This window comes from Notamacropus eugenii, chromosome 1, assembly GCF_028372415.1.
Source record: "Notamacropus eugenii isolate mMacEug1 chromosome 1, mMacEug1.pri_v2, whole genome shotgun sequence".
In the NCBI taxonomy this organism is placed as follows: domain Eukaryota; kingdom Metazoa; phylum Chordata; class Mammalia; order Diprotodontia; family Macropodidae; genus Notamacropus; species Notamacropus eugenii.
The window spans coordinates 416,684,737-416,710,499 of NC_092872.1; the positions used below are offsets into that span (position 1 = coordinate 416,684,737).

At 39.2% G+C, this 25,763-nt stretch overlaps 2 protein-coding genes across 4 annotated transcripts in view; both read right to left on the bottom strand.

Annotated features, from left to right (window-relative positions):
* MAML1 (mastermind like transcriptional coactivator 1) overlaps positions 1-4,003 on the bottom strand; it is a 49,075-nt gene extending 45,072 nt beyond the window's left edge. Inside the window, exon 1 of the mRNA XM_072631260.1 lies at positions 3,386-4,003. Coding sequence (XP_072487361.1) covers positions 3,386-3,745 — 360 coding nt within the window. The 5' untranslated portion in view covers positions 3,746-4,003. The remainder of the gene's footprint in view (positions 1-3,385) is intronic.
* A 1,230-nt stretch (positions 4,004-5,233) lies between these two features.
* Positions 5,234-25,763, bottom strand: part of CANX (calnexin) — a 29,803-nt gene continuing 9,273 nt past the window's right edge. Inside the window, exons 1-15 of one of the 3 annotated variants that reach the window (XM_072631262.1) lie at positions 24,919-25,010; positions 21,831-22,034; positions 21,458-21,531; positions 20,443-20,501; positions 19,708-19,849; positions 18,831-18,912; positions 18,115-18,307; positions 16,252-16,441; positions 14,504-14,617; positions 14,128-14,284; positions 12,667-12,882; positions 11,874-11,993; positions 11,501-11,633; positions 9,848-9,927; positions 6,205-8,800 (exon numbers count right to left, since the gene is read on the bottom strand). In XM_072631262.1, coding sequence (XP_072487363.1) covers positions 8,747-8,800; positions 9,848-9,927; positions 11,501-11,633; positions 11,874-11,993; positions 12,667-12,882; positions 14,128-14,284; positions 14,504-14,617; positions 16,252-16,441; positions 18,115-18,307; positions 18,831-18,912; positions 19,708-19,849; positions 20,443-20,501; positions 21,458-21,531; positions 21,831-22,031 — 1,815 coding nt within the window. In that variant the 5' untranslated portion in view covers positions 22,032-22,034; positions 24,919-25,010 and the 3' untranslated portion in view covers positions 6,205-8,746. Of the gene's footprint in view, positions 8,801-9,847; positions 9,928-11,500; positions 11,634-11,873; positions 11,994-12,666; positions 12,883-14,127; positions 14,285-14,503; positions 14,618-16,251; positions 16,442-18,114; positions 18,308-18,830; positions 18,913-19,707; positions 19,850-20,442; positions 20,502-21,457; positions 21,532-21,830; positions 22,035-24,918; positions 25,011-25,763 lie in introns of those variants that run through there. The other 2 variants (XM_072631263.1, XM_072631261.1) reach the window with 2 other exon arrangements.

Here is a 25,763-nt window from a genome sequence, read left to right on the forward strand (position 1 = left end):
TAGCCAGTGCTGAGACAGTAGGTTAAAAAAACCAGTAAGGTCTCATTAAAATGCAAAGTAATACGATCAAATTCACAAATGAAGTTGCTAAAAAAATAATAGTAATCAAAAGATACCTTCAGGTTTCAGTCTCAAGGGTAAGAAATAGGCTCTAAGTGCTAACTACTAAACGCTAATGGATGCCTGAAAACCAGAAACATCTCTGTGAAACACTGTATCACTTCAAAGAGTTCACATTAAAGCACTTGGGTATTCTTTATAACACTCTGGTGAGGTACACAATATCAGTATTAATATTCCTATTTTAGCGTGAGGAAAATTAAGATAAAAGGAAGTTAGATGACTTTCCAATTTCTATTTATTCACTTTATCTCTCTCTTTTTCTCTCTCTCTCTCTCTCCCCCTCCCTCTCTTCTTACATTCCCACTCCCCTTAGAATGTAAGCTGTTTGTGAATAAAGATTGTTTCATTCTTCCTATGTTTTCTTAGCACAATACCTATCACAACTGTAGGAGCTTGATAAATTATTTTTGGTTGTCTTAAAAAGCTCATCAAATTTCTGAGACAACTTCAGACTAAAAAATTTGTATAATCTGAATTCTGACAATAACTTTAATGAAGAATGCTGTACTTAAGAATCTACTAAATTAAAGAACATATTAAATGTGATTATTGTTTAAATAAACTGTCTAAAAAGTGTCCAAGGCCACAGCCATCTGCTTGTAATTAATTAGAGATAAATGTCAATTAAGTTTTTAATAATAACACTTATGGTTTGCAAAAAGTCCTTCCTCATAACATTGTGGGTGAGTGGTGAAGGTATTATCACCTTCATTTTGAAGCAAAATAACCTGCCCAAAGTCACACTTCTGGTACCTGTCTGTCAGAATTCCTATGCAAGTCTCCTGCCCAGCTTCTCTATGCCATGTTGTCTTACAAGTATTTGTCTGAAGAGTAACATCATAAATGAACACACAACATAATACACAGTATGATCTTTTCTTAAAACAAGCACTGTATGTTGAGAAAAATCATTTCCAGTGGGCACTGGAGATCATTTATTCAATGAGTACAGTTCTTGCAGAAAAGGAAAATCCTTAACATCAACAAACAGTTAGGAAGTGGTAGTTCAATACAAGGCCCTATGAAAGGATACAAATGGCTTCTGCCCTCAAAATGCTTACAATCTAACTAGGAAGACAAAAGACACACACTGTAAAGACAAGACAGTTACATGATTGGTGGCAATGATTAGAGTAGGACAGATGATAGCTACAGGGACAGAAAGGAGGGAGGGAAAGATCATTGTAGGCTGAAAGGTGAGGGAAGGTTTCAAAAGTTTTTCAAAAGGTGAGGGAAGTGAGCTGAGTTCTGTAGGAGAGTAGGATTTAGAGAGGCAGAAGTGAGGAAAGGGGAATATGGGCAAAGATTGATGTGGGGAACAGGAAAGGCATAAAGGTGGGAGAAGCAGAGTATTTCAGGTTGGCTGGAGGTGGACAGATTGAGATAAGTGGTGGAAACTAAGACTGGAAACATAAGATCTTGGCCAGATTACATTTAAGTCTTGCAGGTAAAAGATTTTGAACATTATCATGTCAGCAAATTTTCTGATGAAATAGGAGGTTTATGCAGATTATTCTGGCTTCAGCGTACAACTGGAATGTAAGGGAGAAATAGGAGGTAGAACGATTGAGCAATTCATCAATCACCTTACTAAGTGCCTAGTAAGTGCCAGGCTCTGGCTATGTTTTGATCCAGGTGTGAAGTGATAAGAACTTGAATCAGGATGAACACATGCCAAATTTGGTCAAGGATTCCTCATTTTATAAACTGTAAGCATACTTTTGAACATTAACAAAACCAATTAAACTTGTATTACAACCACTAATACTTAAATTGGTACTTCCATTTTCCTTCCTTGAAATTACTAAATCATTAAAAACAAACCAACCAACATCCCCTCAAGCCCCAAGAAAATCTTTCCGTGCTTTTTTCTTGTTTTATTTCTTCCTGGGAGGAACTAAAACCCTACATCAACAAAGCTCACCCATGTGACTACACATTACCTTTCACACTAGGGATTCTCACTGTACCTATAAAATGTTCCACTGTCACAACTGCAGTATGGTGGGAATCACATTTTACACAAAGTTTAAAACTGACATCCATTCTAAAAAGTGGAATTATGCTATTAGGATCTTTCCTTGACAACTGCTATAGAACAAAGCCATATGTTAGAATAGTCCAATAGTAGAAAACCCAGTTAAGGAAAAGATCCTAGTAGTGTTTGCTTATACCATACATTTGTCACTTTACCACCATATGGACAAAGTCCCAACAGCCTCCTTTAGAACTGTCCTCTAGCTTCTCAGGAATCTCAAAACTGTGAGAAACATTTTTGTCAAATTCCAAGACTCAAAGGTTTCCTAGCGAGTTTTCCGTGGTGCCGCTGTAAGATTACATTTACAGAACTTGCTTTCACAATATTTCATCCTGTCCTATTCCTGACAAGCCTCCTCGCCTCAGCATCAGGTCCACTAACACCGTTAGGGTCTGGACTCTTTTACAATTCACACCGTGTAGGAGTTACTTATGCTGTGGGCAATCTTTAAGTTAGTATACCGAATTATCGAAAAGAAAACTTCACACAACTACGCTGTCACCAAGTCTACTTCAAAGTCTACCTATGGGAAAACATCCTCAAACGTTGGTCTGGTTTGGATGTAAAAGGACTTCGGTTCCAGCCCCCAAGTCCAAGAACATCGCTTCTGGGACCGTGTCTTCAGCTATAAGACGGCGATAATACTCGCGGTTGGAAAGAAAGTACTCTGGCAACCCTTAGGGAGTTTCTATAAACGTGAACTGTTACCTCCTAAAAACAGGCATGGAATAAAACCATATTGTTCCCCGATCCCGGGGAATGAACGTGCCAAGACCGCCTTTCTGGTGCCTAACCACAGGGAGGGTTAGGAAATCGCGACCTCAGCTGTGGGAGCTGCGCTGGGAGCCAGACACTTGCACCAGGGGCTCGGGGGTGGGGGGGCGCTTCCAGCCGCGGCGCCTCTCTCCCTATCGGGGTCCGCTTCCTCCCAGTCCCGCCCGACTTCACACCCATAGAAGCAGGCAGGGGAAGCCTCCCACTTCTCAAATCAGAACCGGTTTCGTCACTTTCCCTGGGCCCCTGCGGTTCACACCCGCCCCGCGCACTCCGTTCGCCCCGGGACGCACAAAGCGGCGGCACCTTTCCTAGCAGCCTTCCGCGACTCAGGACCAAAAGGCGCCCCAGGAATGCCGCCGCGAGGTGCCCCGGGCTTGGCAGACTGCGGGGCCCCCGAATGGAGCCGGGGGCACCCTCCCGCCGCGCCCCGGGGGCTGGCTCACTCACCGCGATGAGGGCGCTGCTGGAGCGGTTCTGCTCCGCGGCGCTGCCGTCCGAGGCCTCGACGGCTGCGGCAGGGACCGGGGCCGGAGCGGGTGGCGCGGCGGCGGGGGCCGAGGAGGGCGGCGCAGGCTGCCGGTGCTTGCCGGCGCGTTTGGCCTTGGCCTGTAGGCAGCGCTGGTGCAGGGCTAACGTGTGCTGCCGCTCCAACTCCAGGCGTTCGGACAACGCGGCCTCGTAGCGGGCCTCGCAGGTGTTGTGGTGCCGCCGGCACAGTTCGATGCGGCGGCGGAGGCGCTCCATGACCGCGCTGTGCCGCGGGATCGCGAACTCCGCCATGGGGCAGGGGGGCGGCAGCAGCACCATGGGCCGCCGCGGGCGCCGGGCCGCGCCGCCTCCTCCGCTGTCCCACCCGAGCGGCCCGAGCCGGGCCCGGGCCCCTGTGCTTGCTTCCTTCCCCTTCCTTGTCCCGGCGGCGGCAGCTCTCCTTAGAGCACGGCCATAACCCCGAGACCGGCGCCGCGCACGGAGGACGAAGCGGCGGCCCAGCAGGCCCGGGAGCTGAGCGTCTGCTCGGCGGAGGCCGCGATCCCCCGCCTCAGAGCCAGGCCGACCCCCGCGGCCCTAGTTCCATTGTTTTCCGCGCCGCCTCCGCCACCGCCATCTTGAAATTGTTCGGGACGCTTTCGGGAGGAGGCGGGCCCTCCGCCGGCGGCGACGGAGCCTACGTTTGACGTCATGATTTGACGTACAGGCCTTTTACCAACCCGAGAGGAGCAGGAGACATACGCACCTGGAACTACGTGTACGGGGCGGGACCCCGGCTCGGAAAAATAGCGTTTAAAAGGAACTGGAGGGAAGGAAAACGAAGGCAACCAATGAGAGGGCGAAGGTCTGGGACGGAAATAATGTTTAAAAGGAACTGAAGAGAGAAGGAAAACGAAGGCAACCAATGACAAGGCGAGGGTCTGGGACTGGGTAAGGGATGAGACAGGAGGGGGCTGGGCGAGCTGGAAAGTGATTGACATGGTTAGCAGCCAGCCAAGGCAGCCTTTCCTCATCAGGTGTCCAGAGGCGCCCCTGACTTTGCCACCGCCTCAGGCCCTTCTGTCCATGCACTTAGGTGGGTTACGTTAAGAGGAACGCGCGTGCACAAGCTAGCCTTCTGCGGCCTCCCACCCGGGCTTAAAGGTTATTGCCCACTTCCAAGCGTCCACTAAGCCTAGGTTAGCAGTTTGAACTCGGCGTACGGTCCGCGTCCCACCAGGACGCTTCCCGCCGCGCTTTTCCTGGGACTGGAGAGCACCGTTACTCCATACCAAACAGTCCCACGCAAAAACATATCAACAGTATGTCTAGTATTGCTGGGGGCAAACCCAGGAGGAAAAAAAGGAAGCTCACTGAAGTCCTCTGGAACCCTCTCTGTGACCAAGTGAGAGTAGACTAAGGCTAAAAATGCTTGACTTCAGTCATCAAGTTGCAAATGCTGGTAAGTGTGCACTATTCCTTATTAGATGAATAGGCAATGGATATTTTCCAGCCTTTAAAAACCCAAATCAGGTACAGAAAGGGGCGACTGTGAAGAAGTATACACCCTTCACCTATAGGAGCAGACAGGAGATGAGGAATGAATTTATTAAAGCAGAAAATAGCTGCTACTTCTGTGTGGAAACAAAAGGAAATGTCAAATTTTTATAGTTTATGGGTATGAGATTACCTCACATTAAACTGCGAGACAGGTGACATTCCTGTAAAACCGAAAACTTGTTTCTCTGCCTCCAAGGAAGTCTTGGGTCATTAGGCATGCCCCCATTGCTCAGGTCTGGTGCGAATTCGTAAAAAAAAGGGAAAAGCTTTATAGATTTTAATTTTCTTTATTAGAGTAAACTGTTACATTATAACTTATCCAATATATTTATATATGCATATCGCATCTATAATTATCCTTCCACAACAGACACGGGAGTGGTTGCTGAGAGAACAGTTCCTGTTCAGCAGTACAAGGAAACTGCTCCCAGGACTTATGGAGGCAATGCTGGCTTGAGAGACTGTCTGGGCCCAAATCAAGTCAAATAAAATAAAGTCACTGGCTAAGAGCACCCTATTTACTGCCCTAAATGGAGGCATAAGAAAGAAACATACGTTGCATGACCATCACTTTTATCACTAACACCATCCCTATTCACCAACTTTTCTTCCTAAGGTCACCATACATCTTGGGGCAGATTTCCTATTAATCTATTAGAAATGTTCTCCATTTCCTTCATTTAAAGATAAAACCAAATACAAGCCAGTAATAAGAAATCAATTTTGCTGAATCTATATGTACCCCCTTTAGTACAGCAACATAAAAAAATCCTCTATTCGTAGAAAAGCTTCCTTTTGGCATAGTTTTCAGAAATACTCCCAGTATCAGAAACTAAAACTGGAGTTGAATATCTGGTTTGGAGTAGCAATGGTTAATTTTTGAGAAAAATCATCATTGGCCCTCCAAATACTTACCACCTACAAACAAATTAACACTCGAAAATACCTTGAATTCTATCATCTGACCAACAAAACCGAACAAGTATGTTTTTTTGTTTTGCTGTTCACGTTCCCAGCTTCCTTTTCTGAACCTAAATTCCAATTATATAAAAATCAAAACTTTCCTAAGACAGTTCCCAATACTTTTTGTTGAGTCAAGATCTATATTAACTTTCTCACAATATGTTGGAAATTAAGGGGAAGACTGACTTAACACACCCTGTTCCCCTCAAAAATCAAAGTAGTGCACACTGAAGGAGAAAACATGCACAGTGAAGGTAAAGAAGCTTAGTCAAAAGCAGGAGATTAACATGTAGCTTTAATGCAACACCATTTAGTAGCTTGACAAATGAAAAATAGCACTTTTTTTCTGTGAATGGGAAAAACTGAGGAGTACATCTGCTGGACAGGAATTTGCACATTAATGAACCAGACAACTGGAGTATAAAATAATTAAACATTGTTGCCTCTTGTTGAGCTGCTGTGCAAAGTGCTGCTGGTCATCCATGACAAAGCTGTCAGATACTGAAGTAGGAGGCCTCACCTTACACTATGAAGGAAAGGAATGAACCAGGAAGAGCCACTGTTTGTAAAAACACTTGTGTTAAGCAATATGAAGTCTATGGGACAAGTCCTGAAAACTTCCTGGTCACATAGGGTGTGTGAAGTTGCCTGTTTCAAAGAATCAAAATAATGCAGGGTAAGCTTAAGTTTCCATAGCCCAGGCAGAAGAAAAATCACCAAAACTCAACGAGAGGCACACAACATGTTCTGAAGGTACAGTTGGAAGTGCAATGGTCCCATACTTTTGCTTCAAGTAGATACCTGTAAACATGCTTTCAGGCCCTTACTAAACAAAGGTTTATTTGTACTGGACTTCATTGCTACATTTATGGCCACTTTGACCTAGCAAGATAACATGAAAGGAGATAGCATTTAACAGGCAGAAAAAATATTCTCTACTCTACCACCTGTCGCCTCTCAACCTTTAAAGAAAGGTGCCAGTCATGGAGTAGTCTACAAAATAAACTGACATAATTCCTTTTGAGAATTCTAATATCACCTCCTGCTGTTCCCAATAAGAACACTGTGGAGTGTTTACATATTCAGTGCAAGGACAGTGAATCAGTACATTTCAAGCTATTCTAAACAAATAAGAGCTAAAATATCAACATCCAGCTCCCAGTATATTTCAGTAGAGTGTGATGTCATTACAAAGCACTAACTCTTTGGAGTAAAATGCTCAGATAACCCTCACCTGCATTTTAATCCCCCTCCAAAGACTTAAGACCAGCAATACACTAAGCCACTTAGCAAACTTTTTGTTTGAATTGGAATCCCTTACATTCAGTGTACTTTATGATGCAATTGTTACATGAAAAGCAAATAAAAATTTGAACAAATTCAACGGTTACGTATACCAGGTAGCTCATGCTACAAGTCCCAGACAACTCCATCGGCTAGTCAAATCCTTTGAACAATTGCATTCAGTTTGAAATCAAATTTGCATCAGCCTGTCTGTTCTGACCAATATAATCTCTAAAGACATAAATGGAAAAATGAGGGACTATGCTCTATTCTGTATTTGGACACTGAAGACATTTGGGTCTTTTTTTTCTTTTTAACCCTATGTATGTATGTGTGTATATATATGTATGTATATGTATATATATATGTGTGTGTGTATATATATATATATATATATACACACACACACACACATATATATATATATATCACCACTCAAGTTTAACACTGTGCTGAGCATATAATCATTTCCAGCAATGGAGGGCAAGCTGCACTCTGAAGAAACTGCATAGCAGCAGAGAAAAGCCTGGGATGGGGGGAACATTAACAGAGTGGAAGGAGAAATTGTTAAAACCCCACACATACACACACACACACACACCCCCTGACAGCCCCAATGAGTAGTGCTCAAAGTCTAGAGAAACCACATAAGGTTAGAGCCCAGACAACCAGCCTGGGAAGCCTGAATGCCTAAGTACCAATGGTAAGTCTCCCCACCTATTTACTCTCAGTGCCAACTATGGAATACTGGGAACTTAGCAGTAACCAAAGGCAACACAACACGCACATATTGTGGCCTGATTATGCTCCTTCCAACACGGAGTGGAAAAAGAAGGGCCTTTTTTGTAGCTCTGTTTTTAATACAGCTTAATCAAACAGTATCTATTATAGTCTGGAATTCTCCCCCAATCTCAAATCTCCAGAAGAGGAAGAATGAAAGAGTGGGAGAGAGTAATCAATGTTATCCACACAAATGACTTCACTTTAAACATGATTATCAATTTTAAGGGACATAGACACTTCAGTGTTTTGGAATATCGAAGTTTATAAAAAAAAAAAAAACTACGTTATAAAAACTGCAATTCATCACCTAGCATTTTCTAAACTTTGCTTGTTATTTTTCCATGGATAGATTAATACATTAAATTAAGCCAAGGTTCTTGAAGATTGGCAATACTCTAACATTCTATTTTTAAAAGTGTTTTAAAACCAAAAAACAAAACCAAAAAAAAAATAAAATAAAAGAACCCCAACAAGTTAGTTGCTTTATGTTACATCCAGAATCCATAGACCATACATTAAATGCTTTCTTTCTACAGGAATGGTGTTCTTTTTTTTTTTTTTATCACAATTGCAATTAATTACTGCTAGATGCTCAAATTTTCATTGGATAGTAGTTGACTGGAATCTGTTGATAGTGAAGTCTTGAGGTTTTTCTGGGTTTCAACATATAAGGTGTATCCCAGGTCCTCTCCTAGGATCACATCGAGGGTGGGGGAAAAAAGGAATCACAGATCAAGTTCTTAAATTCTTTCAATCTCTTCGTGGCTTTCTGTTTCTGGGTGATCTGTTCAAAACTTCATCTTCCTGTTGATTGAAAAGAATTTCATAAGAAATCCATCATTATCATCAACAAATACAGAAATGCAAGCTAGAGTGCTTCATAAGAAATCCATTGTTATGATCAACAAATACGGAAATGCTTGTTAGTGTGGCTAAGACATATTTGCTACCCTTAAGGGTCATACAATCTAATTAAGAAGACAGGCCATACAATAACCTGAATACAAGACAGTTTCCTCAAAAGTCTGACAAACAAAATCTGACAGGTGAGTAGTTGTGACCTGAAAAACTTTTGTCTGTCAATGGCCAATTTTTATACGGGTTTACACTGGGACTCATCAGGCTTGAACAAGACCTTTCTAGACTGCTAGATCCTGTGCCAGATTGGACTTCATCATCTAGGACTGTAGTGGACGTTGGGGACCAAAGAAGCATAAGAACTAAGCAGTACAAGGGCCATGCCAAGTACATGCCAAATGCTGACGCATAAGAAACAATGAAAAACTAGAAGTTTAAAGGGAAAAATCAATGTTGACTAGTGTGATGAGTTAAGGGTTTCATGGAAAAGATGATATTTTAGCAGGGTTTTGACATAAGGGTAGGATTTGGACAAGTTCAAGGAGAGATATAAATAAAGGACCGAAGGCAAGGCTGTTTGTGGGACACTCACCACGGGACAATGAAAACACCTGTAGGACTGGATTAATCTGTGTTAAGCAGTAGTGAAAGGCTGTAGTGATGACACTGGCCAGAATTTCAGACTAAGGAGTTCAGATGGGAAAGTATGAAGCAATTTTTAAGTTTAAATTAGGGTAACTCTTTAAAATATTAGGAAAACTGAAGAATTTATCTTTCATATAATTTATTGTGAAAAATGTGGTACTGGTACTGTAACTATATAATCTCAAAAGAAGTAAAACTTGATCCCTTCCATGACCAGTCTGGTATACACATGACCTGTAGAATTTAACTATCTCTTAAGTGCAACTTATGATACAACTGTAATTGTTTTTAGTATGAATTCAAAGAAATAAAAACTGCTGTTTCACGTCCAAACTGGCCTTTCCTTACCTCTGCTTTAGGTTTTCTATCTTCATCCTCTTGACTAACAGTACCTGCATCCTCTTCAGCATCACTTTTTTGCTTCTCTTCTATGAGAGAAGTTAAAGAAATTAAGAAAACCTTCTATACAAAACAAATTCAGTAAACATTAAACCAGTCCTTTCTTTGCTTAGAAGGATATAAGAAGCTAAAATCAGTCCCTGCCTTCATGGAGCTTACGGTTCAAGAGAAGGTTGAGATAAAATAAACACAATGACATTACATGGCAAATGAAATTAGACAGATTGTAGAATGGAGGGGAGGGGGTGTATGAAGAACAGAAGTCAGGGATGGTAGCACTGGAATCATGAAAGAAGGATAAACATTCAACAGGAAGGGAGAACATAACAAAGGCATGAAGGTGAGCAATGAGATGAGGACAAAAAGTACCAGACAGATTGTACAAGACCAGAAATGCTATTTGGTATACAATAGGCAGCCATGGAAGACTTTTGAGCATTAGATTTATTCATAAAGGAAATTAATCTAGCAGCAATTTCAAGGACAGAAAAGAAAGCATAAGGAGTTTACTGCAATAGTTCAGGCAGTATCGTGATAATGAGAGCCTGTACTAAGGTGGTTCCATTTGTAAAAGAGAGTACAGCTGAGAGCTATTTTGGAAGTATAACTGATAGGACTGGATGAGGCAAGAGATAAAAAAGTCAAGTGTTTGATGCCATAAGAAATGACTCCAAAAACATCTGAGAAGACTTAAAGGAACTGATGCAAAATAAAATGAAAAAAACCAGGAGAATACTGTACACAGTAACAGCAATTTTGCACACTTATAAAATGTGAATAATGGCTTAACTATTTTGATCAGTACAATGATGCACAATTCCAAAGGACTTCAGAAATGATAAACTCTTGGGTATAGCTTGAAGTATACTTTCTGACACTTTATTTTTTGTTTTCTTTTGTAGCATGGCTAATATGGAAATGTTTGCATGACTTCACATGTACAATCAATATGTTACTTGACTTTGCAAGGGGAAGGATGGGTGGGAAAGAGAATTTGGGGCTCAAAATTCTGTAAAAATGAGCATTAAAATAAAAATTAAAAAAAATTTTTTTTTAAAGCTTGATTAATGCCACAGACTAATAGCAAAAGCAGGAACAGGTTTAGGGAGAGAAAGAGTAAATTTAGTTTTAGACATGCTATGTGGAAATTCATTCAGAGTTATGAGTAAAAACTTTTGGCAAAATCAAATCATTTGGCATTTATTAGCCTTTCAATCCTGAGTTTCAACAGATACTATTTAGCGTGTGTGTGTTCATCCTTTGTTGCCAAAGAAGACCATGCCATCAGAGAAATAATGACATGACTTGCACTTTACTTTGTTTTGAGTGAGGGAGGGCTGTGCAGGTCACCAGCCTCACTTCTCCTCCAGAGCCATCTGAATCCAGGGACCAAATATTCATCAGGATGAGTGGAGATGACCCAGGATGAGGCAATTGGGGTTAAGTGACTTGCCCAAGGTCACACAGCTAGTGAGTATCAAGTGTCTGAGGTGAGATTTGAACTCAGGTCCTCCTGACTCCTGCACTGGTGCTCTATCCACTGCACCACCTAGCTGCCCTTTATTTAGTGCTACAGATTTGAAATACTGAATGTGTCCTCACCAATCTTCTCTTCAGTTTCTTCTTCTTCATCTTTCTTCTCCTTTTCCTCTTCTTTCTCCTCCTCCTCCTCCTCCTCCTTCACATCTGGCTGAGGAGCATCAGTCTTCTTGTACTCTGCAGCACTGGGCTGTTTCTAAAACAATAAAATCCTCATAAAACTGACTGAAGGTTTACACATTTCCAGTGCATTACTAGGACAAAATAATTCAAATTAGGAAAGTATTTGTGAATTGGTGAGCCAGTCTAGGGTAGAGACTATAGAGCCCTTTTAGCTTTGTTATTTCTTCTAAGCTGTCCAGGAGAACCTGGCTTTTATCTTTAAGTCACCAAATTTCCTATCTTACCATATAATTTTCTCCAAAGAAACCCATACCTTTCCAGAACAGCAGAAGAGGATCACAAGGAACAGTGGCAAGGCCACAGTAAGGATGTAGACCACCCAAAGCCATGGACGTTCCTCAGCTGCTTCAAGCATTTGCCCCATGACACCAGGCTGGAATATAAGCAGAAGGCATTTGATTTCAATCTTGGCTAAAATTTAGCTCCTATGGTTTTCACTAGCTTTTCCCTCTTCTTCATTAAACTGTCCTCACCTCTATCTTACCACACTCATTAGGTCCTTCAAGACACAATTCAAGTCTGGCCTTCTATATAAAGCTTTTTCTGATCCCCTACTGAAGGTGCTATCCACCCTCCCCCAAACTACCTTGAATATGTTATTTTTTTAAAAACGTGCTTCTTGTTCCTCAAGAGTCTCCCAAAGACAGGGCTTTGTATCCTAGGCACGAAGCATATTGCACGGCACACAGGAGGTTCTTAACAAATGCCTGTTGATTGAGAAGTTCACTCAATTCTCCTGCTCTAATTCTACAATGTCTACACTCTTAAAAGTCTATTAAAAGGAGCCAGTGTGCAACTTAAGCTTCTGACTTTTCAAAGTATAATTCACAAAGATGGGACAATCAAAAGGCAAACTATTATATCAATTTGGTAAATGAAGTTCTAAAATTGAGCCTTAAGTTATAGAAGATCCAGCTCAATTTGCCTTCATTTCCCTTCTCTTTTGGAACTTGTGCTTTTCTGCATGGGCCAGTGAGGCTCAAATTTTCTAGTCCCTTTGAATACTTTAGTGAATTCTTATGTCTTCTCAGAAGCACATCACCAACCTCTGCAGCCCCATCGGCAGCTTTCTTCAGACCCCATCCATCATTGGCCCAATCATCTGCAACGCTTCGGTCTGCACAAATAATAAAGTTGTCGAAAAAGATATCTGACGTCATGGACCACAGCTCCAGACCCACAGCACTGAAAGGAGTCATTTTGAAAGGCTCTAAATCTTCAAAGAAATCTGGATTTGGAATCTTCCTGGGTTTCCAGATTCCCTATGAAGAAAATAACAAGAAAATTAATTAAAGCGAAATCCTCTCTTTATACTCCTTATAAAAATTGCCAAGGCACATGCATATAACTGTAAACCATCTCTCATCATGAAAACAAAAATTTTAAGTATTTCTAAAAAAGGAATAAACAGATTTATACAGATGAAGGGAAATTGCATTTAAGATCACTAGAACTGTAACCATTAGATTAGGAGGTAATGGATTTCAGTCTACTTTTTAATCTATCCAATTAGATTCAAATCACTTAAAATATATCTTAGAAAAAGCAAAACATCTATATAATGATCCATCTCTCAAAGGGAAATGCCTTCATTCTGTAGTTTGAATGATAAAAAGTTGTACCATAAGTCTATGCCCCAAAGTAGATGTCAAGGTACTATTCTTAATTCCAATCCATTAAATCAGAATGTCCCTTAAAACTGTTGAGACTTTTAATTTCCTTACTGAAAGATTCCTGTCTTCTCAAATATTTCTACTCTCCTCTTTCCAAAATCATTGTAAGCCTTTCTCTTGATGCACTGCAATGAAACCTTTATTCAAGACAATCTCTCCTGTGTAAGGAACATGTATTTTTTTTAGGATTCTGAAAAAAATCTTTTAGAACAATTAATCAAAGGTCTTTTACGTTAACAAAGCACTACTATGAGAATGAATCAGAACAGATTTGCCTAAAAGCTGCTCAAAATGTATGTATCTCTCTAATTTATTATCTGATAAATATTAAGTTGTTTTAATAGAAATTAATTTTTAAATAATTTAAAGTAACTTTACACAGTCTCATTTGATCTTCATATCGACCCTATGATGTATGCTCGGAGAGAAATCTCCCTAACTTTTAAGGAGAAAAGGAGAACAAAGGCTAGGAGAGGTCTTATGATTTGCTCATGAAAGAATGATTAGCTAGGAAAAGAGCCCAGATCTCTGACTCTTTGGTTCAGAGATTAGCTCCAGGACTGAAGCACCGCTGCCACCTGGTGGTAGCATTCCTAAAGAGAGAAAGGGACAAATCTGTAAATTATACAGTGACATATTATATTCTCCATTATCTAGGTTGATAACATTTAAAACCACTCAGCTATCTCTTCATTAACATAAAATTCAGCTTCAATGTAAACTTTGAGTACTCTCAGAATCAATGAAAGAAATCAGGCAGCTAACTTCTCAACAAAATGACCATCCTCAAAGTCCCCAAAGAGTCAAGAGAGCAGACCAACAGCAGACACCAACCTGGTAATTAGGATTGTCAATCATAGGTGCTTTCCATTTGCCCTTGTAATTGGGATTGTCGATGGTAGGTCTTTGCCAGACACCACAACCAGGGGCAGACTCACATTTTGGGTTTGCAATTTGGGGAGCTTCCCATTCTCCATCCATATCTTCATCCCTAGAAATAAAATTTTAGGATTCTAAATATGTTCTGCTACATATCTGAGATACTTTTTAAAATGTCTAAGATACTTTTTAAAAACAACCATGCTTTATTATTTCAATAGTTTAAAAATATTCTGCTGATGACAGATCCTTAGTCCCAGTGAAATCTAAGAATTCCTTTAAAAAAAAAAAAAAGGAAGGGGCATGTGGGGTGGGGAGAGTTTAGACCTACCAATCCTCTGGCTTCTCTGCATCTGGGTCAGATACATATTCAGGTTCATCATCCAACCAGCCTTCAGGTTTTGTAGCATCCTCATCTGGAATCTTAGCAGGGGCAGACTCATCCCTTAAGAGTCAGGGGGAAAACAGATATAAGGTGACTTGATAGAGAATTATTAGCACCATGCTCCACCAAACCCACTGATATCATTTATATAAGGTTTGCAAAGGATTTTCCTCACAACCCCCTAAATAAAGCAGCATAAATATTATTATCCTCATTTTAAACATGAGGAAGTTGACTAAGGTACTGAGGTTAAGTGCCTGGTGTACAATTACATTAAGTTACTGAGGGCAGGATTTGAATTCAGCTTTCTTGATTCTACATTGAGCATTCCCTTCAGACACCAAATAGCTTTTTAGTTCTACTGAAGCTCAAGGAAAGAATATGACAGAAGAGAACCAGGTGTGTTTTACGTGAGCTATATTCTGCCCTGGTCCCTCCCAGCTCACTCAAAGCATTCCTTGCTTACTCAAATTTTCTTAAGAATATTTTACCTTGGTTTCCAAACTATAAATCTGTATCATACTTATTTGTGTACACAGTCACACCTTAATTTTTAGGCCTTCATCTCATCTTCTCTGGTCTATTTCAATAGTATCCTTATTGGTCTCCCTTGATGCAAGTCTCTTCTTCATCCAATCCTCCACATAGCTCCCAAAGTGACTTTCCTAAAGTATGTATCTATGTCACTAATAAAGAATTTCACGGATTCCCTATTGCTTGTGTTTGGCCTTTTAAAGTCTTTCACAATCTGGACCCAATTTATCTTCAGTCTCACTATATGCGTTACTCCACTGGTCCCACATTGCATCCTGGGCCATCTCCAGTTTCTCTGATGAATATCTGGCCACTGGACCCAGATGGCTCTGGAGGGGAATGTGAAACTGGTAACCTTGCACAGCCCTCTCTCACTCAAACCAAAGTCAACTGCAAGTCACGTCATCATCTCCCTGATGTCATGGTCCTCTTCGAGACTGAAGGGCAAATACAACAACACTTCTGGGTCTAGCAAACTGCCTTTCTGTCTATTCTTTATACATGAATCCCCCATGTCTTCTTTGTCCTCACCAAATACCTAACTTCCTTCAAGGTTTAACCCAGGCACTACTTTCTACATGGAACCTTTCCTGATTCTGCCAAATTCAAGTACCCTCCTCATTCCTCAACAGCCTTGTATTTATATGGACTATATTTAACATGTGTACACCTGAAGGCACATGGAAATCACTTATACATGCTTATAATCTGATATTATATTTCTCTTCTCCTGAACTCTTTTAGACAATAACTTAAGCTTTATTGTTGTAATCTAGCTTTGCTTAGATATAAATAATTTGGCTTGTTACCAAGAGCTAGAAACTTAAAAGTAATTAAATTAACAGTAAAAGCAAGTGGTTTACAATTGTTCCTATATTGTTTCACGCTTCAATTATTTAATGTAAACATGACCCAGTCCTGGTATAGAAGAAGAAATAATATATTAGGAAACCTGAGGCCTGGGGTCTATTTGCTACTGAACCAGCTAAGTGACCTTCAAAAATTCTGTCTTTCTGGGAGCCAGTTTCCCAATGTGCAAAATGGAGGTGTGTTTTAAGAGTTCTTAAAGATAAATTCCAACCACATAATAATTTCATTAAAATTCTGAATTTACACAACAGTTCCCATTTCATATTCAAGTACCCTCAGCCCTCACTCACCAGTCATCTGGTTTGACAGCATCAGGATCTGCTATCTTGGGCCTCTCATCCCAGTCCTCAGGCTTCTGATCATTTGGGTCCTCAATTTCCCGGGGAGGATTCACAGGAGGAGTCATATCATTCAGCAGGTTCCCACTATTCACAACCGTTTGATCAACTAATATTTCAAAGCTATTATCTGGATTCAAGACTATGAAGAAAAATTACAGGAAAATATTACAGACTAAGAGGAATTTTGCCTATTCTAATACTGTTCCTTCTATCCACTGCCCAAAACATAAATCATCTTTATCGCTCCCGATTTCCTTCTAATACAGAAGGGCCTTATCACCCAAGCATTTATTAAACATTTATATTCTGTGCAAGACCTGATCAATAGGCCATTCATTCAAAAGTGTATATCCAACATAAGATCTGAAGGGAGAATGGAAGGTGGTTTACATTCTACCTCACTCATACCACTGACGTGCACAAAGTGTTGTGTTTGTCTTTTGTTCTCAAAGGGGACCATGACATTAAGATGATGACATGACTTGCAGTTGACTTTGATTTGAGTGAAGGAGTTGTGCAGGTCACCAGCCTCACTTTCTCTTCCAGAGTCATCTGAGTCCAGTGGCCAGATATTCATCAGGATGCCTGGACATGACCCAGGATGCAATGTGGGACCCTGGCCATTTTGGGCTAAGTTCTTATCAAATTCTCACTTTGAATGAGATATACCCATTCAATGAATAGGCCTCTTTAAGTAGTTACTCAAGGAATGGCCCCTTTTAATTAAAAAAAAAAAAATCCAACTGGGAGGGGAAGACCCACAGGGTTCCTGGGTAAAAGAGAAACAGTTACTATTTAGTATTTACATTCACTCTGTGCTAGGTGGGCAGGGACCTGCTGTCTAATCTATGAACTCCATTTGGGTTAGGGCTTGGTCTTTGAGCAAGAATCTAGTCAGTAAACCCAAAGGAAAAAAGGCAGCTTTTAGCCATGGTAGTGTACTTTCCCCTGAGTAGGGCACCCCAGTTAAGGACAGAGAGGAGAGGTTAATCCCTGGGGCAAATCAATATAGCTCTAGAGGGAAAAGGTATCTAAGTTTTCACTGCATGATTTATCTTCTTAATTTTAAAAACTAAGTAATGAAAAAAAATGTTTCAAAACAGTGGGAAAATCATATACTCCATGCATTCATATTTTTCACTTAAATAATCCCATTCAATTTACTGTAACATTATTTGAGCAACAAAGAAAACAAAATCTAAGAGAAACTAAGGTGTGTAAGGAATTAAGATAAATTAAGAATTAATCAACTAATCATGAATTAAGATGGGGAAGCTAGGTGGCAAAGTGAATAGAACGCCAGGCCTAGAGTTAGGAAGAAATCATCTTCCTGAATTCAAATCTGACCTCAAACACTTCCAAGCTGTGTGACCCTAGGCAAGTCACTTAACCCTGCTTGCCTCAGTTTCTTATCTGTTAAATGAGCTGGAAAAGGAAGTGGCAAACTACTCTAGTATCTTTGCCAAGAAAACCCCAAATAGGGTTATGAAAGAGTCAGACAGACTAAAAATAACTGAACAACAACAAAGGAATTAAGATAGGTCATACAGTGCTTTCTTTGCTAGAAACATTTCTCTGTAAAACACGTGCTCTGGGACCAGAAGTTTGCTCTTAAAACATTCAAGCTTAGATTTCAGCTGAACTTGCCATCTTTAACTTTCAGTGCTAAAAACCGACAACTGTTTGTCTCTTAAAAATAGTGTCACTATAGACTTCTATTACTAGACTTAAAATTTCCTTGTTTGGAAGCTTCCATTCAAATAAAGAGAGAATTTCTGATATTCCCACCAGGCTCAGCCTCATGGCTATTACCTAATGTATACAGATGTGTTTTCTTATCAGTAAAGTAGGCCTTCAGATCTGTGTCAGGTCTTTTAGCATGTTTCTCCTCATAGATGCCTGTCTTTGGATTTTTATGACGGAAGATGAAGTGCAGCTTATAGTCCTCTCCACATTTATCTGGACCAAACATAATTGTGTAAGGGGTCTTGTCATGGAACTGATCCTTTAGAGACAAAAACAAATTATGAAGGATTACATTAGGATTTGGATTCAAGTGCCTATCCTAGCCTTTTCCCCCTTAACTTTCCCTAACTTATTCAATTCTTTAAATCTCAATTTCTGAGTCAAAGATGTAAAGTAAACTGAGGACAAGCTCAAAGGGCCAATGGGTAAGTCTTTAAACACATTTCCAAAGACACCTCCAACTGAAAGATGCAAAGTACTCAGAACTGATTATATAAGGAACTGTATGTAGCAAAATGTTATCAAGCTGTTCTAACTAGAAGGGGAAGTACAGAAAAACTCTTAGTTATCTGTATTAGCAGAGGGTCACCACTCCTTTACTCCTAATTCTTAAAACACTAGTTTCATGAAAAGAGGCAGCTGCTCTAAAATTTCTGGAATATATAAGAAGTAAGCATTCCCATGTGACTTAAAATGTTTCCTATCCCTGGAGATTCTGGAGGGGAAAAAAATCCAACAAAAACCACTTTTTTATCTGGATACAGTAAATTAAAAATACCTACCAGATTCAATTCTGGGGTTCTTGAAAGTAACTTCACATAGGCACCACCGCATTCTATTCCATTTTGGAAATTCACCTCATACCTGATTTTAAATAGAAAGTCAGAAGGCTATATAAGCATTCTTTTTTTTTTTGGCTAGAGGGAAGGAGATAACTTTAAAAATGAAATGTTTTCCCTCTCTAATGTTAGCATTCTAGAAAAACTGTCATTCCTTTTGCTGGCAGAAAGTGAATCAAAAACTAACATGTTGCTGGTTATAGGTGTATGGCTAACAGCACAATTCTAACTCCACACCTGTGGAAAGGAAAGTCTCAAAATCCATGAGTTCACAGCAGTCTCACAGGAACAAATTTTAAACACAGAACTCCAAAGCAAAAAACCCACTCTTAATTTTAGTACTAATAAAACGCTTTTGGAGAGGCATTGCGGCATGGAGGACACAGGTCAGTTGTGGTATAATTAAGTCCAGACTCTGGTATCTCCAGTTGTTTAACCACTCAGTACCCCAGGAAGCTAAAATTAAGTCAGAGACTACAGGTTCATTTATACCAGTAGAAGAGATTTCCTACATTAATAGGGTACCACCCCAAAAGTAAAAAGCAATCCTTTACTACTCTGTGTACTAATCTTATTTTGTACACCTCAAGCACTTACTTTAGTGCTCTTTACCAGAAAAGCTCACATATTCACTCACTATTGGGGGGAAAAGCTATCCCATTTATATTTTATAGGAAAGGCCAATTAAGAATTAAAATATGAAAGCCCAGAAGAGTAATTAAAATGAGCACTTTTAGAAATAGTGTAACTTTCAGATCAAAACTTAAAAAATACTGTCCTCCCCACCCTGCACCTGCAATCAAAGCTAGTTTTTACTTACTGAACGATGAGGGGCTTAGTGTCAAATATAAAGGGCTTGTTCAACCTCGCAGAGATGGCATGATGTTTGGCTCGTGATAGCAATACAAGCCCTTTATCTCCTGGAAGTTTAGATTCCTTCATTTCTTCCACTTCCCATTTACCTGCATAACAACACATGTATTCAGGGCTCCTTATTCATACGTTATTTGTACTGAGTAACAGAATCTTAAGCACAAGGAAATTTTAAGAGTTCATGTAGCCCAATCTAGTTTAGGAAACAAGGTATGATACAGTACAAAGAGGACTGGCTTTAGAGTCAGGGGGGTCTGGGTTCAAATGTCTACTCAGCTACATGTCTCTGACAGACAAATCACATGACTTGACCTCAGGTCCCCCATCTGTAAAACAGACAACTAGACTAGATGTGTTCTAAGATCCCTTTCCAACTCTAAATCCTTCTTCATTTTACAGATGAGGCTGTAATACACTCTTTTGGGAGGTCATAGATGTTTGACAAATTCTCTAGGCTGACATCACATGCTACAAACAAGCTTTGAGTTTACTGCTCAAACTAGTAAAGGCTCAAATTACTGTATATGGAAGACAGGAATATAGTAAGAATTAAACTACCGCCTAAGAGATCAAGTTCTTTGCCCACACCACTTGCCCTGCAAACAAAAGTAAAGCAAAAAGACAAGGAGTTATTTTTGCTAAGTTATAAATTTCCAATCTGTTAGTTAGATGGAATTCTCACCATCATATTTGGCAATCTCATCATCAGTATCATCCTTCTTGGCTTTGGATAGAACCCATCTGCAGTAAAAACAAACCCAAACAAACATTAAGATATAGCTAAAAGTTCAGCTTTGAAGATAATTTTCGTTACATATGCCAACAACATTCCTGGTAAAGCAAAATGCATTAATTCACATTTCTACTATTCCCATTCTTCGAAGTATTTTCTGACTTGGTAATCCTCATGCTAGAAATGTATTCTAAGTTTAAAGGTCTCTTATCACCAAATAATTCAAAGCAGAAATTTTTCAGGGTAGCAAAGATGTAGAAACAAAATATACTCTCATATATCGAGAAATGGATAAACAAATTATGGTACGTGTAATTCTAACCCTGCTGTAGAAAACAATAAATATTAAGAATTCAGAGACTCCTGGGGCAGATATATAAACTGATACAGAGTGAAATAAGCAAAACCAAGAACACAGCAAGTATCACTGACCATAACAATGGAATGGAAAGACTGGTCCAACTAACCCTGGATTCAAATACTTGAGAAAATGTATTGCCCTTCCTTTACTGAAGAGGTTGGGAGATAAGCATGTGAAATACTGTGTATATTACTATCAGAATCAGTGATTATATTGGTTGGTTTTACTGAATTTTCCCCCTTTTTATATTACAAAAATAGTCTGGTGGGAAGGGAGGAAATCTATCTTATATACCCATTAACACACTGTATAAATACTTATATTTTTCTCAACCACACAGTCCTAAATTTAAAATGTGTAAAATAATCCTCACATACTCTTATCAGTAGAGCTCACTACTATTTGTGTACTATAACAATGCAACAAAACCCTAGGATAAACAGTCACTTCAAAATCAAAAAAATTAAAGGGAACCTTAATTTCAGGTTATTTTGCAAAATTCTGTATATATAAAAGATCCAAGTTCCATACCACATCACTCTAAGTTCAATTTATAGAATATCTGTTTCTTTTAAACATTTCCCCCCAAATCATGATGCTTACCCAACGAGCATTCCCTTATCGAAGGCATCAACAAAGTAAACCTCCCCTGTTGGAAGTGGGGCTTTGTAGGTGACCTGAATTTAACAATAACAAAATAAAAATCAATACTGAATCTTCAGTGATCTATTTGGGTAGCAAGTGCCACTTTCTTTGTTTCCAACCAACTCAAAAACTATTTAAACTGGCCAGATTTTCCTTTTGTAAAGATAGAGTATTTAAAAAAAAACAAAACTAAGCTTGTTTTCTTTCAGGACTGTTTTTTTAAAATACATTCTCAATATATATTCTTGGCTTTGAAATATAAAGATCTCAGTTTATCTTAATGCATCAATTATAGCAAAACAAAAATATGTAATGTTAAAGGTGTTCCAACCTTTGGTGATGGAGGTGGAAGAGTGGCACCGTCTCCAGGCTTTGAGTCTTCTATTTCCTCAATGCCATCTTCCAAGTCTTCTTCTATATCAATTACATCATCATCATCATCATCATCATCTTCATCATCATGTCCATCATGTGCCTGAATCACTGTTCCCAGGAGCAGCAAAACCATAAACAACCACCATTTGGGTTCCATGGTCTGTAAGTGCAAATGGGAGAGCTGAAATGACTTTAAACTTCTCTTGCACTTTATTTTCATGCAGAACCCTAGGGATCATCTGGGTCAACCCCTTTACAATACAGGAAAAAGCAGAGGTTCAAGAAAAATTATTCCCCTAAGGCTGTAGTCACACAAAGTTAGGTAGAAAATGCAATAGTCAAGATAAATCAAACAATTTTGCATACATACCCACACAGATACATACACTTCTGTGCACACAGAACAGATCACAAAAACTTGGGAAATAATCAAAATAAGAAGCCTATTTCTGCAAGAGTAGTCTTTTATAAGACTTTCATCATAATGTGTAACTTAAATTTAACCCTAACTAGTAATTTTCTAAGGATAGTCAAAGCACCGCCCCCTCCTCTTCCAACGCCATAGCAAATCATTTGGTTTCCCTAACTGGCAAACTCAGTTACACCAGATTCATGCTAAGTCTGCAGTTTACTAAAATCTCCTGGTCTTTTCTGCATCAAGTTTTGGCCAGCTCTTCTTTAGTGAAGATTTTTAAGAAGCTGTTGGCTTTTTCAAAACCTAAATGATTTTATATTTATTTTTATCAAACTGTCTCTTGGATCTGGCACAATAATGTATTAGTTATCTCTCCTAACTTCCTGTTACTTGAAAAAATCTGATAAACCTAATCCTACCTCACTCTTTTTTAAAGGAGCATTTAAAAATTTTTATTTTTTGTTACATTTGAGTTCTAAGCTGTTTCCTTCCCCCCAACTCCACACTAGAGAGGGCCAACATTTGACATAGAAATGTGAAACTCTGACAAAGTGCTATATACCAGTTCTGTCTCTGGAGATGGATAACATCTTCTTTCATAAGTTCTTTGTAGTTCTGAATATTCACATAATTCAAAAAAGGCTTAGTCATTCTCACTGACTCTGAACAATACTGCTATTCCTGTTTATAATATTCTTTTGGTCCCGCTCATTTTACTCTTCATTATTTCATGCAGGTCTTTCCATGTTTTCCTAAAATCAAGCTGCTCATCGTTTCTTATAGCACAGTAGTATTCCATCACAATCACACACCACAACTTATTCAGCCATTCTCCAACTGATGGGAATCCCCTCAATTTTCAGCTCGTCGCTCAACAAAGAGCTGCTATGAATATTTTAAAACATATAGGTTCTTTTCCTTTTTCCTTGATCACCTCAGGAAACAGGCCTAACAGTGGTACTGCTGTGTCACAGATTAAACAGTTTTTTTAATAACTCTTTGGACAGAATTCTAGATTACTCTCCAAAATGACTGGATAAATTCATAGCTTCACCAACAGAGTACTAGTGTCCCAATTTTTCCACACCCCTCCAACATTTGTCATTTTCCCTTTCTATCATTTTAGCAATCCGATAGATGTGAGATGGTACCTCAAAGTATCAAGAGTGATGTGGAGTATTTTTCTCATGACAATATGTAGCTTTGATTTCTGCCTCTAAAACCAGCCTGATCATTATCGTTTAACCACTTATCAATTGGGGAATGACTCATATTCTTACAATTTGACAAAGTTCTTTGTATATTTGAAATATGTGGCCTTTATCTGCGAAACCATCTACAAAAACTTCCTCTTTTGGCTTTCTAATTTCAGATGCATATGTAAGTTAATGTAATCAAAATTATTCATTTTCCATCTCACAGTACTATCTCTTGTGTATTCAAAAATTCTTCTCATCCATTTTGATTTTATCTTGGAAAATGGTATAAGATATTGGTCTATACCTAGTTTCTGTCAGAATAATCTCCAGTTTTCCCAACAATGTTTTACCACTGAATTTTTATCCTAAAGGCTAAAATCTTTGCATTTTTCAAATACAAGATTTACTACAATCATTTACTACTACTGTGTATTGTATATCTACTCTATTCCAGTGATCTACCTTTTCTACTCCTTAGCCAGTACCAGATAGTTTTGATAATTACTGCTTTATAACATAGTTTAAGATCTAGAACTGCTAAACTTCCTTTCTTTACACAAACTTCTAAGATAGGAACTGTCTGCCTGCTTCAGAATCCTATGTGTGCTTTAAACGCTGTACTATAGGCTTTCAAATGCTTGTTAAACCAACTTAGGTAATAAACAATAAGCTAATTTCTTAAAACTGAAGACTTCAAGGTTTAAAACCTAAACAAACACTAAGGAGGCCTTGGATAGGCCAAACTCCCACAGGCAACAAAGAGCTTCATTCCATTCACTCCACACTACCCCAAGGCTAAAAAGGGAAAGGATGTTTGAGGGTATGCCAAAAAGCCAATTATAAATTCTTCCAAGTGCTGAGAGGGTCCCACCCAAAACTAGTTGGTTCTCTTATCTACTCTGCCAAACCTGGTACCTATATGACCTTGAGCATCCACCTCCCTACCTCAGTTTCCCCCTGTGTAAATGAGAGGGTTGACTAGATGATCTCTAGGGTTGCTTCCAGTTGACATTCTACGATCCGTTTTCTCTCACAAAAACAAAATACAAGCAAAAAGCCAAAACTGTTTGTACTGAGTACTATACCCAATGGCTATTCAGAAATCAATTGCCCATTCCCTTCCAAGAAACAAGGCCCCAAATCAGAAACAGAAGTCCTAAGGAGACTCCACGTATACAGGAAAGTGGCTTGCAAGAAACTTCCAGTGCTGTTGCCCATGCTGCCTTAAGAGCACCCTATTCACCTGTTCATCTTCTTGGGCCCAAATTTAGCAAAAAATTATTTTAATGATTTTCCCCCTATCTATCAAGTATGAGGTATTCTCAACCCAGACATCTTGAAGTAGTATCTTCAGTACAATTTTTTTTGGACAGTGATCTAAAAGAAAATCCCATTATACACAATTTTAAGTATGTTTACAAATAACTTACTATAACAGGATACAGCTAGAAGCTCTTAATGAATTTCCAAATCCTTTAGGAGTAGGTTAAAATACATGACAAAAGGGGAGACAGGGAAAGACCTTAAAAAAAAAAAAAAAAAAGATCATGGTCTCCCACTGCATGGGGGCATTTCCAGTTGTCCTGATTTTGCCACTGTACCCAAATGGATCCAGAGGAGAAAATGAGGCTGGTAACTTTGCACAGCCCTCCCTCACTTAAATCAATTCACTTGTATATTATGGCATCACCTCCCTGATGCTTGAGTCGTTTTAGACAAGGAAAGACAACGCCACAAATTAAGAAATGCTCACTTTTTTGGTTACTTTTTGGTTTTTTCTTTAACTTAGTCATCCAAGAGTTTAATTTCTAATTTCCAGTGGCCAGCTGATTAAAAAATTATTTTTTGATACAATACAGTTTCAGTACGACAATTCATTTCTGTCTATTGGAGTTTCTTATATTACAAATCTCCTTAGGTATGCCAATCTACTTCCCACTATACTACATGAATTGTTTTAAAAGACAAACATCTAAGTTGAAGCAAACAGATTTCTCAGCTTTGCTCAAATCACTAGCCTCACAGCCAACATCTTGTTCAAAGTACCATTTACCAAAAACCCATTTTCATATTAGCTTTCAATGATGCTTATATTTTGATGTAGTTAAAAATAATGATGGTCAAACTTCTTAATCTTAAGAGAACACAGGAGTTGAGTTATTTTTCTTTCAGGATGTTTCATCTTCTCCAATAAAAGCAGACCAATTCTACAACAGCAGAAACATGCAATTACGAGGCACAATGCCCTAGATGAATATAATTTGAGTGGGGTCTT